This window comes from Bos indicus, chromosome 6, assembly GCF_029378745.1.
Source record: "Bos indicus isolate NIAB-ARS_2022 breed Sahiwal x Tharparkar chromosome 6, NIAB-ARS_B.indTharparkar_mat_pri_1.0, whole genome shotgun sequence".
Lineage (NCBI taxonomy): Eukaryota > Metazoa > Chordata > Mammalia > Artiodactyla > Bovidae > Bos > Bos indicus.
The window spans coordinates 114577522-114595249 of NC_091765.1; the positions used below are offsets into that span (position 1 = coordinate 114577522).

Genomic DNA, 17728 nt, shown 5'->3' on the forward strand with positions numbered 1-17728 from the left:
AAGCCAAGGAAACTGAGGTACAGAGAGGAATGGACATGCCAAAGGTCACAGACAAGTAAGCAGGTGTCAACCCAGGCTTGTCTGGCTCCAAGGTGTCCTTTGGAGCCAAAACTCTTCCGGTATCAGCCTCAGACATGCAGAGCCAGCCATCATGTCCCCCAGAAAACACTCCAAGACCCTTCTCAACTACCCTCCTAGATTGGAGTTTGTGCCCTTTAGACCACAACTGACTTCCCCAAGTATCCAGCTCCTATCCGTGAGCCTGGAATGGGGGCCAAGGCCGGAGTGAGTACATCACCTCCTCCATCCAGGCGCTCAACCTCTGGTAATATGGCCGGAGTCCTATAGGGTGAACTGGAGAAGGACCAGAGAAGTGCAGGCTGGGCTCCTGGAGCCCAAGTGTGAGGTGCTGGGAGGAAATCCCTTAAGCAGCAGCCTTCTCGGAGAGCGAGGGATCTGGGCGTCGCATGATAGGCACTCAATACATGACAGCTGTGGGCGAAGAAGTGGCACAAACATGCTGTGTGATCTTAAGCAAGCTACTCAGCCTCTCCGTGCCTCAGTTTTCCTTTCTGTGAAGTGGGCTGTGGTGAGGGTTTAGACCGAGCAGCATGCAAACACACTGCTCCCAGACCACTCTGAGCCAGGGGATGACTCCCTACCTCTCCATGGATTGTCTGGTCTGCTTGGGGGGAAATTCTGTGGCCCAGCTATGCAGAGGGAGCTGGGGTTTCTGCCGCACGAGCCCCCCTGGTATGGACAGGCCGACAGAGGCAGGGACGCGGGCGGGGAGAAGCCAGACAGCACAGAACGCAGACACCCAACCACGAGTCATCCTGTGAAACACTTCTGCCAGGACCAGCCTGGCCACTGAGGCAGGGCCGGGCTCCTGACCCCACTGTGCCCACGTCCTTGTCCATGGGGGGCACCTGGGATGGCCCACAGCAGCGCCATCCACGAGCCGTAGATAACGGGCGATGGTGGTGGGAATGCTTGACGCTGATGCCCATAGGCCTGGAGCCCGCCCAGCCCAGCGCAGGATCCGTCCTGGGGCTGCCCGGCGGGGGCAGGGGAGAGACCGCTGGACCCACTGGGAAAGTGTGGGTGGAAGCCCGCAGGGGACTGGGGGGCGCCTGGGGGGCTGGCCGGACCAAGGCGGTTTCCCGCCCCCTCCTTCCCTTTCCAGCGTCTTCGGCCACATCAGCTTCCGTTCGGACTGGGAGCTGGTCAAGGTGGACTTCCGGCCCTGGTTCTCCAGGCGGTGCAGCGAGGATGACTACAGCTCCTGGGACCTCACCAACCTGCAGGTGGGCCTGGCCCCGCGCAGGGCACCCCCTCTGCCCGCAAACCCCGTCCTGCCAGGCTGCCAGCCTCCCCCGGATGTGGGTCCTCCTGCTGGGCTTGCTGGCCCTTCTGGGCGGCCTGAGCCAGGGTCCGCGGGTACACCCGGGGCACAGAGGCACAGGCCCGACCCAGTCAGAAGGCAGCTGTGCTCGGGGTCCCGGATTTGTGGGATGGAGGGAAGGTAGCAGGGCTCAGGTATCACACACTGGGTAACACCAATGATCTGGGACAGCCCCCATGCCGTAATCTCAGACACACAAAACTTCCTACAGCAAAATGAGGAATATTCACACGGAGGGGAATACGTGAGGACCAGAAGTGGTCTTCTGCTGCAGTTCGGGTTGGGTGCTCAGGATTTCAGAGTGGAGGGTCCCAGAATCGCTGGGGTGGGGGGTGCCCACAGCTGTATCTGCCGTGGTGCCTGTTCACACTGGTGTGTCCTGCTCGGATTGTTGGCTGAACACCTACTGTGTGGCCCCTGAGGCCTGGAGGCTGTGGCTCGTCCCAGCCTCACAGGGCCCACCTGAAACCCTCGGGCCTGAGGATTGCATTGGGCCTCTCTTCCGGGGCCTGAGACCCCCTCAGGGCCCAGCAGGGCCAGGCACACAGCACTCAGCGAGTGCTGGGGGGTGGACAGGGGCTGGGCTGCCCCGGGTCAGCGTCAGGCACACACACAGCCCTGCCCCTGAGCCCCGGTTTCCTGCCCCGATGCCCGCCCGGGCCGGGGGAATAAGGAACAGGCCAGACCGGCAGTGGGAGCCGCAGTGGGGCGGCCCCTCACCCCGCGTCCCCCCGCAGGGTGACCGCTGTGTCATGGGCCAGCAGAGGAGCTTCCGCAGGAGGAAGCCCGCGTCCTGGTGCGTCACGGGCCGCAGCTTCACGGCAGCACTCACGGCCCGCGTGTGCCCGTGCCGGGCCTCGGACTTTCTCTGGTGAGGGTCCCACTCTGCCCCAGCCCTGGGGGTGGGTGGGGACGGGGGATGCTGCTTGAGTGACCCCGTGGCCACGGCCCGGCGGGCAACCTGAGAGCCGTGCTCCAGCACGGCCCCCTTATTCTGGGCCCGATCACCCAGCCACCCGGTCCGGCCCACATTCAAGAATCCATGGGTGTCCTTTCCAAGCCGGCAGGGGCAGCCTGCTCCCAGGAGGGCAGGGACACAGAGGAAGACGGAGGGCAGCCTGGGGACCCAGGACAGCCAGCAACCCCCTCCACCATCCAGAGACCCGCCTGGAAGCCCCCTGACCACCCCCCGCCCCGCCGCCCCACTCAAGGACTGCTGTGCTTGCCCACCACCCACAGGAGAATGTCCGAGTTCTGGAAGCTGGCTCCCTCCCCAGCCATCCTCGCCCTTCCTCGTCCTGCCATCCCCACCTGCGTCTCCCGGCTCTGGCGCTGAAGGGGCTGGCCCCCACCTGCAGTGCCCTTCCCCCCTCCCCTGGTTATCTCTTGATCTTCCATTGAGAGTCAGCTACCTCCTCCAGGCAGCCCTCCAGGATGCCCAGGCTGGGTTCAGTGCTCCGCTGTAATTTCCCAGAATCCCCTTTGCATCCCTTCTTACCCAGAATGTACCCATCAGCTTTCAGTCCTTCTCCCCTCTGGGACGGGGCCTGTGGATCTGCCTCTGTGTGTCCTTGCTGTGGGGCACCTACCCTGAGCTGGCTCGCACCCCAGCCACTGCCAGTCTCCTGACCGCCGTGTCTTCCTCCTCCCAGTGACTATGGATTTGAGCGTGCCCCCTCCTCGGAGTCCGATGCCAACAAGTGCTTTGCCAACTTCTGGTTTAACCCCCTGTCGCCCCCTGACAACTGTGTCCTGGGCCAGACCTACACCAGCAGTCTCGGGTGAGTCGCACGGGGCAGAACCATGGTGACCCCTGCCTTTCCCACCTGGTGCCCACGGCTCCTCGCATGGAGTCAGGGAGAGAGAAATCAGGGCTGACCGCCCTTTGCGCTGGGGCTCCTGCAAGTCACCCAGACTCTGCCCCCGGCCAGGGCTCTCCATTCGGAGCCCAGATGGGTCAGCATCAGGGAGAAGAGACACCCTGAGCCCGCTCCAAACAAAGAGCAAGGAGGTCCCCGGCCTTGGCGCTCATACCCGCTGTACCCAGAGAAGGAACCCGCCTCCCTGGCCCCCTGAGCCCCTGCAGTGCCAAAGCCCCTCCCCATCTGCCAACCCTGAGCAAGCCAGGCCTGAGCTGGGCCAGAGATATTCACACTCCCTTTAGGTCTCAGCTTGAATGGCGCCTCCTTCAGGAAGCCTTCCCTGACTCACCCTGGGCCCGGAGCTTACTCTGTGGGAATAGAACGTCCCCAGTTATTGTCACGCTCACCCAGCTGTCCCCTGGACTGGACTAAGCTTTCTGACATGTGGTGTGTCCCTCGGTGTGTGGTGTGATGAACACACGCTGTGCGTGAGGGGGAGGGAAGTGCTCCGCAGGTGTGACCTCCTTCCCTCTGCAGAGGCTGAGTGTGCTGCGTCTCAGGGATCAAACTATAACAGTGTTCTGTGTGGAACAGCTGGGAGCCCACCACTCCACAGGTCCTAAGCAAGCTTCATCGTAAAGGTCTCTATGTCCCCGAGGGGAAGTTCTGAGAGGAAGTGAACTGCCTATGGACTTATTAGACAAGCCTGGTTGCTGCCTCTGGGGATGGGGCAGGACAGAGCCTGAAGAAGCAAGAAGTAGGGCCAGAAACTGCAGGCTTGGACCTCAGCAGCATAAATCCCATCATCCATCCAGCCAATCATCCAATCATCTATCCATGTGTTCCTCATCCATCCATCATCCATTCATCCATCCACCCATCTGTCCATCATCCACCTATCCATCCGTCCATCCATCCTATCATCTATCTGTGTATTCTCCATCCATCCATCGTCCCTCCATCCATCCAATCATCCAATCACCCGTGTATTCCCCATCCATCCTTCATTCATTCATCCATCCACCCATCTGTCCACCCATCCATCCATCATCCATCTATCCATCCAATTATCCATCTCTTTATTCTTCCACTCACTCGCCTGCCATCCGTTCATCCTCCCATCCCTCCAACAATTCACCCATCATCCATCTATCATCCATCTCTCCCTCCATCAGGGAGCCACAGCAGCTGCTCCAGGGCTTGGCAAGCAGGGACTCTTGTCTGAAATGTCAGAGTCAGGACCCATACCAAGGGCAAAGGGTTTCATTTCACACCATCTGCACACTCGGGATGCCAAGGGGCTGTGGGAAGGTGGCTCTTAGGGAGGGTATTTTCTTCCCAACTAATCACACGCATCTTTGCACGATAACAATCTATGCCTCTCTAGCAGGGTTTTCCTAATGCCTCCTAAGAGTTTGTTGTTATTGCTTAGTCGCTGAGTTGTGTCTGACGTTTTGCAACAGCACAGACTGCAGCCTGCCAGGCTCCTCTGTCCATGGGACTCTCCAGGCAAGAGTACTGGAGTGGGTTGCCATTTCCTCCTCCAGGGGATCTTCCTGATCCAGGGATTGAACCCACGTCTCCTGCATTGGCAGGTGGATTCCTTACCACTGAGCTACTAGGGAGGCCCTAAAAGTTTACTAGAGCGCGTGAGGCTCTCCCCGCCAGCCCCTCCCCACCCTCATCTCACACCTGCCCCCCCACCACCACAGGGCTTTGGCACACACCGTTTCCACTGCCCAGGACATTCTTCACTCTCCTGCCCACCTTCTGCTCCAGCTGAAAGCCCCATTCTTGGGGAGCAGAGCCCGGGGTGCAGCCCCTTCCCCATACTGTCACAGTCGTGATGTTGCTTTGATATGGGGGGGTGGTTTGGTGAGGGCTGCCTTCCCACTGGACAGTCCTCTCTGCAAAGGGCAGGGGCTGCGAGGGATGACCTCGGCCCTCCCACCGGGCGCATAGCAGATGCTCAGTCAATTCGCGTTGCATGAATGAGCTGGTGAATCGGGTGTCGTCTGGCCCCAGTCCATCCGTGTAAGAGGAGGAGGCCTCCTGTGGGACTGTGCTTGCCCACGGCCACGTGGCGCGTCATCGGGAAGTCCCAGCCCCTCCGGGGCACTCTGGCTTCCCGGGACCACGCTTCCCAGCAAAGTCGCAGTATCCATTCTGGCTCCTCTAGTCGTCCCCCAGCAACAACAACTCTCAGCCTCGTGAGAACACGCTCGGACCAGCGAGGGCCGCGGTCCTGCCATTAGAGCTCATTCCCTTCTCTGAGCCTCAGTTTCCCCAGCTCCAAAATGGGGCAGAAAGAGCAAACAGACGGAGTCAGGAAGAGGGAGGGGGTTGAAGCGCGGGGGTCACAAGCCAAAGCCCCCGCACAGCTACTGAAGCTGTCGGCCGGGCGGCAGGCCCCGCCCCGCCCCGGCCCGTCCGTTCGGACGCTGACCCGCCTTCTGGCTGCAGGTACCGGAAGCTGGTGTCCAACGTGTGTGAGGGCGGCGTGGACCCGCGGCAGAGCCCCGTGCGGCTGCAGTGCCCGCTCCTGCCGCCGCGGGGCCTGCAGATCAGCATCCGCGGCGAGGCGGTGGCCGTGCGGCCCGGGGAGGACGTCCTGTTCGTGGTGCGGCAGGAGCAGGTGAGGGGCCGCTTCGGCCGGGCGGACGGGGCGGTGGGCGGCGTCCTCTCCCCCTCGGAGTCCTGGAGTGCGGAGTCGTCTGGACCAGCGTTTCCAAACTGCGGGCGGTAACAGTGCACTAGAGACCCCTGCCCAGGTCCAGACCAGCACTGAAGCAATGAAATGGAAAACTCGGGAGAGAGTGGAGGGCAGGGGCAATGGAGCAGCGAGCTGCCAGCTCAGATCCAGGGAGAGGGGGCTTCAAACATGTCTGCCTGGGTGTTGACAGCATGGTGATGTCAGATTCATTCATTCCCGTGAGCGGCAATACGATGTTTTAAACCTCTCATTATACTGATCTAGTGAATTTGGAATCTTAAGAAAAACAGGCAGTTTAAAAAAAAATTATTACTTTATAATCTCATAGCCAACACAAATTCGGTAATAGGTGATAGGCAGATAAATCAGTTCAGTTCATTGCTTAGTCATGTCCAACTCTTTGTGACCGCATGGACTGCAGCATGCCAGGCTTCCCTGTCCCCCATCACCAACTCCCGGAGTCTACCCAAACCCATGTCCATGGAGTTGGTGATGCCATCCAACCATCTCATCCTCTGTCATCCCTTTCTCCTCCTACCTTCAATCTTTCCCAGCATCAGGGTCTTTTCCAATGAGTCCGTTCTTTGCATCAGGTGGCCAAAGTATTGGCGCTTCAGCATCAGCATCAGTCCTTCCAATGAATATTCAGGACTGATTTCCTTCAGAATGGACTGGTTGGATCTTCTTGCAATCCAAGGGACTCTCAAGAGTCCTCCCCAACACCACAGTTGAAAAGCATCAATTCTTCAGCTTTCTTTATGGTCCAACTCTCACATCCATACATGACTATTGGAAAAAACCATAGCTTTATCTAGACAAACCTTTGTCGGCAAAGTAATATCTCTGCTTTTTAATATGCTGTCTAGGTTGATCTTGGCTTCCCTTCCAAGAAGAAAGCATCTTTTAATTTCATGACTGCAGTCACCATCTGCAGTGATTTTGGAGCCCCAAAAAATAAAGTCTGTCTCTGTTTCCATTGTTTCCCCATCTATTTGCCATGAAGTGATGGGACCGGATGCCATGATCTTCATTTGTTGAATGTTGAGTTTTAAGCCAGGTTTTCACTCTCCTCTTTCACTTTCATCAAGAGGCTCTTTAGTTCCTCTTCACTTTCTGCCATAGGGTGGTATCATCTGCATATCTGAGTTTATTGAGATTTCTCCCAGAAATCTTGATTCCAGCTTGTGCTTCATCCAGCCCAGCATTTCACATGACATACTCTACATGAGTTAAATAAGCAGGGTGACAATATACAGCCTTGATGTACTCCTTTCCAAATTGGAACCAGTCTGTTGTTCCATGTCCAGTTCTATCGGTTGTTTCTTGTCCCTCTTACAGATTTCTCAGGAGGCAGGTCAGGTGGTCTGGTATTCCCATCTCTTTAAGAATTTTCCATAGTTTGTTGTGATCCACACAGTCAAGGCTTTAGCAAAGTCAATGAAGCAGAAGTAGATGTTTTCCTGGAATTCTTTTGCTTTTTATATGATCCAATGGATGTTGGCAATTTGTTCTCTGGTTCCCCTGCCTTTTCTAAATCCAGTTTGAACACCTGGAAGTTCTCCATTAACGTACTGTTGAAGCCTGGCTTGGAGAATTTTGAGCATTACTTTGCTAGCGTGCGAGATGAATGCAATTGTGTGGTAGTTTGAGCATTCTTTGGCATTGCCTTTCTTTGGGATTGGAATGAAAACTGACCCTTTTCAGCAGTGCCGTAGCCACTGCTGAGTTTTCCAAATTTGCTGGCATATTGATTGCAGCACTTTCACAGCATCATCTTTCAGGATGTGAAATAGCTCAGCTGGAATTCCATCACCTCCACTAGCTTTGTTCATAGTGATACGTAGATAGATAGATAGATATAAATGGTAAATAGATACAGATTAATGAAAAAAATCATTGATAGTTAATGGATGACATAGATACAAATATATATGGACAGATATAGAAATATTTCATGTATGTGTATATGTATACACACACACATATATTATGCAGGGCTTCCCAGGTGGCTCAGGTGGTAAAGAATCTGCTTGCAGTGTGGCAGACCTGGGTTCGATCCCTGGGACGGGAAGATCCCCTGGAGAAAGGAATGACAACCCACACCAGTATTCTTGCCTGGAGAATCCCATAGACCGAGGAGCCTAGTGGGCTACAGTCCATGGATTACAAAGAGTTGGACATGACTTAGAAACTAACACACACATATAAACATATAAATTTCCTCCCTGTCTCCTAGTATTTCTTTCTTTTTTTAGTATAAGTGTTACTTTTTTTTCCTGATTTTAAGAACATATATACTCATTTTAGAACACTGGGGAAACACATTAAAAACACAAGGATATAAATGTCACCCAAAATCTTATTCTCTCAAGGTGACCACTGTTAATTTATTCCCAAAGCAGAGACATTACTTTGCCAACAAAGGTCCGTCTAGTCAAGGCTATGGTTTTTCCTGTGGTCATGTATGGATGTGAGAGTTGGACTGTGAAGAAGGCTGAGCGCCGAAGAATTGATGCTTTTGAACTGTAGTGTTGGAGAAGACTCTTGAGAGTCCCTTGGACTGCAAGGAGATCCAACCCGTCCATTCTAAAGGAGATCAGCCCTGGGATTTCTTTGGAAGGAATGATGCTAAAGCTGAAACTCCAGTACTTTGGCCACCTCATGTGAAGAGTTGACTCACTGGAAAAGACTCTGATGCTAGGAGGGATTGGGGGCAAGAGGAGAAGGGGATGACAGAGGATGAGATGGCTGGATGGCATCACTGACTCGATGGACGTGAGTCTGAGTGAACTCCAGGAGTTGGTGATGGATAGGGAGGCCTGGCGTGCTGCGATTCATGGGATCGCAAAGAGTTGGACACGACTGAGCAACTGAACTGAACTGAACTGAGTCTATTTAAACTAATATGCATGTGCTTATTTTTCTGATTATAGATGTAACAAATGCTCATTGTAGAAAATCCAAATATAGAAACTAAAAACGCTCACAAGCAGACAGGAAAGCACAAAGGGGTGCAGAGCCCCCTCTTCCCACCCGGGACCCCAGCCCCCAGCTCACAGCTCTCGAGCACCGGGGGCTTCAGTTAACAAATGTACTGAGCGAACCGAGGGGGCTCCGTGCAGAAGACGTCCGTCCATGCCTGCCCAGGCGGGACCGGGGAACCCAACGCGGTCTCTGATGCTGGAAAGCGGGGGCTCTGGTCCCGTGTGAAGAACTGGATGCGCGGGTGCCCATGTGGGTGTGTTCCCCTCCATCTTCCCCTGCCCACGGGCTGTGCTCCCACCAGCCGGCTTTATAGCTGGGGAGGCCGAGGCTCGGACAGGCGCAGCCACCCACCTGGGGCCACACAGAGCTGGCATTGGGTCCAGGCCAAGGGGGCTCCGTGTGGACACCTCCTGGTTTGCAGCCCCCAGACCTGAGCCGAGGGTGCATCAACCTGCTGGCCCCGCGATGATTGAGCCTGGCCCTGAGAGTCACGCTTCAGCCTCGGGCAACCCTGGGGCGGTGTGTGTGTGTGTGTGTGTGTGTGTGTGTGCGGGGGCGGGGGGGAGGCTCTGTTCACTGCAGAGGAGGGTGCAGCCCCCTGCCCAGACCCTCGAGGGGACCCTCAGAGGGGACCCACCTGCCGCCCAGAGCTCCAGGACTGACTTGCAGGAAACATGGCCACCTGCTGCCCTCTAGAGCCAGGAATCCCAGCAGCTAGTCACTGCTGGGATGCTCCGTCCGGACCCAGGACAGGACACGCGTGGCCGCCCACTGTCCCAGCACACTGGGACCCTCGCCTGCAGGGGCGGAGGTGAGGGAACAGCAGAAAGATGCTCTTGGAAGAGAGTCCTTTGCCCTCCACTGTCCGAAAGAGGCCACTGGCTCCCGCGCTGAAGCCTTGGGAAGGAGTGGGCGCAAGGTTGGAGTGGGTACACGCACTGGTGAACACTCCTGTTCTCACACACACACACACGGACACTTACACATGTTCACACATGACCACGCACTCGCATTCGTACACAGCCATAGACACACTCACCCAGTGCAGGTGTGGAAACAGCCCTGGATTTAGGGGAATCCAAGTTCTGTGAAGATCTTAGAACCGAACATAAGATCTGACGGGGAACCCAGAAACAGACCCACATAGACAGGTCTGGCTGATTCTGGCTCAGGCGCAAAATCATTTCAGTGAAGGAAGGACGGGCGTCAGCAAACGAGGAGCCGGTGAAAACGAACCTCATGCCTGATGCAGAGTTGACGCAAAGTGGATCACAGCCTTAAATGGAAACTTGTGAAGCTTGTAGAAAAAAGCAGGGGAATACCTGTGCTCTAGGGCTAGACAGAGTTCTTAGCATTGACACCATAAGCACCATCCACGGAGGAAGTGTGATAAACGACTTCATCAGAATGCGACACGTTTCGTCTGTGACAGAGCCTGAGAAGGTGAAAACAGAGCCTGAGAAGGTGAAAAGACGACCACAGAGAAAATAACTACAAACCGTATCCAACAAGGACTAGTACCCGGAACATATAAAGATTACTCAGAACCCAACCGTAAGAGGACAAGCAACCAGAAGATGAGCAGAAGACATGGAGAAACGTGTTCCCGGAGGGAATGGCAAAGAAGCACAGGGAACCATGCTCAGCACCCTTAGCCATCAGCGCAGTGCAGCGTAAAGAGGGTCCCTGCGCGCCTACAGGAATGAGTAACATGAAGGACGGTGGTCCCACAAACACTGGTGAGGATGCAGAGAAACTGGGTCCCTCCTGCATGGCTGACGCGGACGTGAAGTGGCACAGCCGCTCTGGGAAAGCTGGTCATTTCCTTAAAAACCAAGCATGCAACATCCATGGGACTCAGCAGTTACACTCCTGGGCCTGTATCCCAGGGAAACAAAGAGGTTCACGGGAAAACCTGTATACACCAAGGTTCACAGCAGCTTTCTTCATAAGAGCCAGAAACGGGAGACAGCCAGATGTCCTCGACGGGCGAGTGGATAAACGCAAGGTGAGCTGGTACATCCATCCCAAGGGCAGTGCTCTGAAGTAAGAAGGAACAGGCTCTACACCACAGCTTGGGTGAATCTGCAGAGAATTATATTGAATGAGAAAGCTAATCCCAGCGGTTCTATTCAGGGGATATTCCCCAAATAACGAAAGTATAGAAATGGAGAACAGGTTAGAGGTTCTAACCCCATGGAGTCGGGGATGTGACGGAGAGGCACGTCTGGGTGTGAACGGGCAGCCCTAGGGACCCCAGGGGTGACTGAATCGTGGCTCAGTCACTGTGGATTCCAAGCCGTGATACGTGTTCTGCAAGATGTTCACATGGAGACCGCGAACATAGGTCTCTCTGTGTTATATCCTTGACAATTACATGTGAATTGGCAGTTGGCTCAGCATGAGACTTCCGAGTGTTTTTGAAGCGCTCAGGAATAAACACACACACACACACACACACACACACACACACAGGTCTGCGTGGAAACACTACGCCGTGGGTGGTGGGTGTTGTGCTGACGTCACCACTTTTCCTTTCCAGCTACTTCTCTGCCTTTTTGTATTTTCTTACATTGCCACTCTTACCTTCCTGATTATGACAAGGTTTTTATTATTTTTTTTAATATAATTTTACTTATTTATTTTGGCTGTGCTGGGTCTTCGTTGCTGTGAGGGCTCTTAGCTGAGGCAAGCAGGGGCTACTCTCTCATTGAGATGCTCAGGCTGATCAGGTAGGGTTTTACTTATTTATTTATTTTTTACCCATACCACATGGCACGTGGGATCTTAGTTCCCCAACCAGGGGTCGAACCTGTGGCCCCTGTGGTGGAAGTGCTGAGTCTTAACCACTGGACTACCAAGGAGGTCCCTGTGATGAAGTGTTTTAACCAAGGGAAGTGTTTCAGGAGTTAAAACACACCCTCTTAGCTGCTCACAGGCAGGACACAGCATCCCCAGGTGGTGTGGCTCCTGCCCATCAAAGCCACACGTCCAGACTCAGCCAGAGGCCCCTTCTTCCCCCAGGAAGCTGCATGCAGACCCCTCCCTCCTGGAGCAAGTTGACCTTGAGACCACCCCATCTGTCAGGCTGCCTTTAAACAGAGAGAGCCCTGACCACAAGCCAGCCTGCAGGTTCTGGACTCACAGAGCCTCAGTCCTTCAACCTATAAAATGGGGATCATAGAACATACTTGTGTAAGGTCCCCGAGGTCATCACTGCAGTGGCCACAAACTGGGCGGCTTGAAATATCAGAGATTTCTCCTCTCAAGAGCTCTGGAGGCTAGAAGTCCAAACTCAAATTTCAGCAGGGCTGTGCTCCCTCTGGAAGGGGGGTCCTCCCTCATCTCTGAGCTCCTGGGGGCTCTGGGCAGCCCTGGGCGAGGGCTGCACCCCTTCCAGCCTCTGTCTTCCCCTGGCTTCCTTCCTTTCCTTCCCCTGGCCGCTCCTCTTTCCGATAAAGACCCAGCCATTGAACTTAGATCCTGTTCTAATTCCGTGTGACCTCGAGTTAACTAATCACATCCGCAAAGACCCTATTTCCAAATAAGGTCACGTTCTGAGGTTCCGAGTGGGTGTGGATGGGGGAGGGGTGATCCAACCTTTTTCACCTGATCTGTGAAGAAAGGTAAACGAATGTAATTTACATAACGGTTCTCTGTCAAGTTCTAGGGTTTGGCAGGTGTAAACCAAGAGGCTCGCTAAACAGTTAGTGATTCCTGACCCCCAGGACATGGTTTCCTGGGTGCTCCCCCCGCGGGCAGAGGGGTGGCAGGAGGATATGATAGGAAGGTGATGGGGAGAGAGGACCTGAAGTCACTGAAGAACTCGTTCTTGCCACGAAGTTGAAAAAGTTCCTGTTTGCTTCCTCAGTTTCCTTTCCCAAGACTCCACGAGGAAAATGCGGTTATTGGAAGGGCGATGTTCGCGGTGGGGATTAGACGGGCGATTAGACGGCTCGTGTGGGTGCGGGGATGCCGGGGAGGGTGACAGACGTGGGACCCCCTCCCTGCATAGAGCGCGTGCCCCCGAGCATCAGTCCTGGCACCACGTAGAGTGAGAAGATAAAAGAAAATGCAGGAATCACAGCAGCAGAGGGGAAGATAACGTTTTGTTTTGTAATTTTCTAAGAGACTAAGTTTTTATGCACGCACATCTCCCTGTTTCTTAAACTGTGCAGCAGGTAGGGGGCCTCTCCCTGCCCTCCCGGTCCCTGGCTCAGGCCTCCCTGACCTCATCTGAGCTGACTCCTCTCTGCCTCAGCGGTTGGGTCATCTTTCTGAAATGCAGACCCGGCCCTGGCTACTACTTCCATCCTCTGCTACTGGTCTCAGCCCTGCCCTCCAGGCTGGGTGGGGCAGGGGGCAAGGATAGAACAGACCTGGTTCCCTGGGGTCCCCAGGGAGCTCGCTTTCAGGAAAGAACTGGGGAATGAATGAGTGAGTGAGTGAATGAATACGTGCGTGAGCCAGCGAATGGCCCATCGCTGGCTCCCAGCTCTGCAGCCAGGTCCTAAGTGGCCCCCTGGTGTGTCTTACAGGGTGATGTCCTGACCACCAAGTACCAGGTGGACCTGGGGGACGGCTTCAAGGCCATGTACGTGAACCTCACGCTGACCGGGGAGCCCATCCGGCACCGCTACGAGAGCCCCGGCGTCTACCGCGTATCCGTCAGGGCGGAGAACGTGGCGGGGCACGACGAGGCAGTGCTGTTTGTCCAGGTCACCGGTGAGCCCATCGCCCCCGCCAGGCCCAGGGCGGCTCCCTGTGAGAGAGCTGTCCTTGGGGAAGCACGGGGTGCCCAGGAGCAGGGAGGCCACCAGGCGGGGCTGGAGGCCACACCACGGTGGCTTGTGCAACAGCGCGGTTGGTGGTGACGATGGTGGTGGTGATGGTGGTCATGATAGAGATGATGATGTGATGCTAATAACGGTGATGATGGAGCTGCTGCTGCTGCTGATGGTGATGGTGATGGTGACGGTGATGGTGGGGATGGTGATGGTGATGATAGTGGTGATGGTGGTCATGATAGAGATGATGGTGGTGGTGATAGTGGTGATGGTGGTGATGCTGGTGATGATGATGGTGGTGGTGATGGTGATCATGATAGAGATGATGATGTGATGCTAATAATGGTGATGATGGAGCTGCTGCTGCTGCTGATGGTGATGATGGTGATGGTGATGATAGAGTTGATGATGATGGTGATGGTGATGGTGATGGTGGTGATGGTGATGGTGGTGGTGGTGATGGTGGCGATGAAAGTGTAGTGTTTCTCATGGGGCTGATGGTGGTGGAGGTAGTGATGATGGTGGTAGAGGTGTTGGTGGTGGTGATGAGGTTGATGGTGACAGTGACCAATAGCAACCTGTGACATGGCCAGTGCCCTGATGCCCTCTGACCCCTAACCTTTGTGTGGCCCCTGCAGCCCCTCTGCAGGCCCTCTACCTGGAAGTGGTTCCTGTCATCGGCGTCAACCAGGAGGTGAACCTTACGGCCGTGCTGCTGCCCCTGAACCCCAACCTCACCGTCTTCTACTGGTGGATCGGCCACAGCCTGCAGGTACGCAGGCCCGGCCCTTGGAGGCCCCTCTTCCCCAGAGGCTCCCATCTGGCGTGGAGCGTGGGGCAGATCCCACCCTCTGTACCGGGCAGGACAGAGCATGCGGCACCATGAAGGTGAGGCGGGTGCATACCAGCCCTCCCACCACCCTGAGCATCTATCTGCTCGAGGTCCAGCTGTGTCTGAGTGTGGTGGACATGTGGTGAATCAGATCAGACCAGACCATGCTTTTTCCTGGGGAAGATATATGAATAGAGTAGGTGACCCAAGTTAGGGTGTGACAAGTGTCACAGGAAGGGGACGGATCATTTCTAGTTTGAGAGTGGAGGTGATCAGGGAGGGCTTCATGGAGGAGGGGGTCCCTGGGCTGAGCCCGACCTCAGAAGCATCACCCAGGGTTGTGGGTTGTGTCCTGTGAGCCATGGGGAACCGAAGACAGATGCCTGGTGGGAGGTCCTGAGGACCTTTGTGGACAAGGCTGCCCCTTAGCCTGGGGGAAGGGACCCCAAGACCCAAAGAGGATCCTTCACTCGTTCAGCAAATGGCAGCCCTGCAGCCCCCCATAGACAGCGGCCAAGGGCCCAGGCTGGGTGGGGCTCAGGGCTCAGGACTGTGGTTCTGGGGCACAGGGATGGGTGAGGAAGGTGCTCGGGTTCTGCATTCGAGCAGCAAGTCAGCCACCTCCAGCCGAGCTCTTGGAGAGTCACTGTGCCTCCTCGAGCCTCTGTCTCCCCATCTGCAAGGCCCGAGGTCATAGTGTGGACCCCACGATCGACGTGGGTGCCCCACCCCATGGGGTGGGTGCTGAGCCGGGCCCTGGGGTCCGAGCATGAAGGTGTTACAGCCCAGCTGAGCTTGGGCTGGGGCAGGAAGGTGACAGGGATGCCCAACCTAGCAGCTGGGCCTTCGACACCATGCACACAGGGGGTCTTGGTGCCTCTGGAGGGCAGGGGGCCCTGGGAGACGCGTGTCTGTGCTGGGGAGCTCTCAGGTCCAGGCGTCTCTCTGGGGGTACCTCCCCACGCCCCCGGGCGCTCTCAGCAGGCTCCCGTGGGGCCAGCTCTCCAGCCCCATCCTGAGCCCGGCTTGTGCCCACAGCCCCGCCTGTCCCTGGAGAACTCTGTGACGACGCAGTTTGGGGACCCGGGGGACGTGCGGGTGACGGTGCAGGCTGCCTGCGGGACCTCCGTGCTGCAGGACTCCAAGGTGGTCCGCGTGCTGGGTGAGTGCCCTCTCCCCCACCGCGGCAGGCAGCGCGGCTTCTCCTTCCTGGGAGCTCAGGGTCGGGCCAGGCGGGGGTTACCCACCGAGGCGCCGGTCACCCCGGAGTGGCCCCTGCTGGACGGAGGTGACACCTCTGTCTACCACACTTCTGGGGTCCCCAGCCTCGGTTTCCCCATCTGTAAAATAAACACTGACGACTCCTGTGCACGGGGCACTCACGGGCCCCACAGGACACAAGTGAGGATGCCGCTGAGGGGCTTGGCGAGGTCACGCGTCAGGGGACAGAGCTGGGACTGAGCACCGGGTCTCCCTCCCCTCGCCCCCACCCCCCGCAGGCACCTGTCCTCAGCACCCTGACATCTGAGGACTGTCACGCGATTACATCTCAAAGGACATGGGATATTGACTTTGTTGGGAGTCCTGCTCTGAATCTGTGTCCGATTTATCTATTCCCTGCTGGGAGGCTCTGAGCCTCGCCCCCAGGAGACAGTTGCAACCGAAAATTAGTCCTCAGAATGGAAGCGTCCCACCACCCAGAGCCATGTTCCTCTCTTTATCGTGCCGATAAAAACCTTATTTTGCTGTAAGAACAGCATCTGCATGGACAGCAGCCATCGTTTAAGTATTCAGGGGACAGCCCTTGGCCATTGTTCACTCCCGAGCCTGTGGGCACCGCACCCCGAGCCCGGGTCCTTGAAACACTCACCTCCACCCGCACTGCACGTTCATGAGGCACCTGTCCCTTTGACTGCTCACCCTTGCAGAGCCCCCTCCCACTTTACAAATGAGGAAACCGAAGCTCCGGAGCTAAATGGAGAGAGGACAGTTCACTCTGAGGCTCCCAGGGCTCGGTCTTTCTTTCACCACCTGCTGCTTGTTGGTTTAGAAGAGGTGTCTGAGTTGGGGGCCCTGGGGAATTTGAGAGAAAGAGAAGGTGGAAGGCAGGGGGCGGGTGGACTCTGCTCTCCAGGGACTCTTATTCTGGTAGGGGGACAGCCCGGTCAAACTCCGTGGATCCCTGGGAGACGGAAGGCCAAGCTTGTCTGTCCTCGAGGGTTGATGGGGAAGTCACAGAGCAGGCTTGGCTCTCCCTCCCAGGTCAGCACCGCTGGCCTCATCGTTGTCACTGTAGTTGTTGTTGTTATTATTATTATTAAACGGCCGCAGTGCAGTGAGCCCTGCCGGGGGCAGCTGCTGGCACACGGTGGGTGGCAGGATCCACCCCCAGGGCCAGCCCTGGACCAGCCAGGGGGTGTGGCCCCAGCTGTGAAGGGAGCAGGGCGGCGACACTCTCCCGACTCCGCCTCTTTCCAGATCAATTTCAGGTCGTGCCTCTGCAGTTTTCCAAGGACCTGGACGCTCACAACCCCAACACCCCCGAGTGGAGGGAAGACGTTGGCCTCGTGGTGTCCCGGCTCCTCTCCAAGGTACCCAGCCCACCCGTGGCAGAGCCCCTGCCCTTCTTATGGGCTGTGGGTACCCCAGGGAAGTGGGGGGCGGGGGCCGGAGTCCTCAGGGCAGGGGACAGGGGGGACGGGCAGGCTGCCCTGCGTCCTAATTATCTGTCCTTTGGGTCCGCCGACAACAGTGCTTGGAAGCCACTTAGGATCCTTTCACCTGGCCCTGGGGGACACGGGGTCGGAGCATCCTCTTGTGGGGGAGGGGCAGGGCCGCATGCTCCATGCACATCTAGTGAGCACCGGCTGTTTGCACAAGACGCAGTCGCCCTCCTCCAATGGTCCAGAATCTCTTTAAAGTGATTCTCATTTACTCACTGCTAGATACGGTAGACAGAGAGACAAGTCTCTGCCGTGTCTACCGTCAGGGAGCTCACAGAAGACAAAGGCAGGGTGGGCATGGGGCACTCGAGGTCCCTGACCCCCCAGTGGGAGAAGGCACAGCCCCCTAGAGTCATCCAGGGTTGTCCCAGGCTGACGCTCACCATGGCCATGCCTCCCTTTGGCCCATTAAGAATTCGGG

The 17728-nt window shown here is 56.4% G+C and overlaps 1 protein-coding gene across 1 annotated transcript in view; it reads left to right on the forward strand.

The window, feature by feature from the left end:
• Positions 1 to 17728, forward strand: part of SORCS2 (sortilin related VPS10 domain containing receptor 2) — a 497945-nt gene that overhangs the window by 467288 nt on the left and 12929 nt on the right. Inside the window, 8 exon segments of the mRNA XM_070791869.1 lie at positions 1187 to 1307; positions 2143 to 2276; positions 3058 to 3186; positions 5731 to 5902; positions 13504 to 13690; positions 14391 to 14524; positions 15623 to 15746; positions 17063 to 17175. Of these exon segments, the coding sequence (XP_070647970.1) occupies positions 1187 to 1307; positions 2143 to 2276; positions 3058 to 3186; positions 5731 to 5902; positions 13504 to 13690; positions 14391 to 14524; positions 15623 to 15746; positions 17063 to 17175 (1114 nt within the window).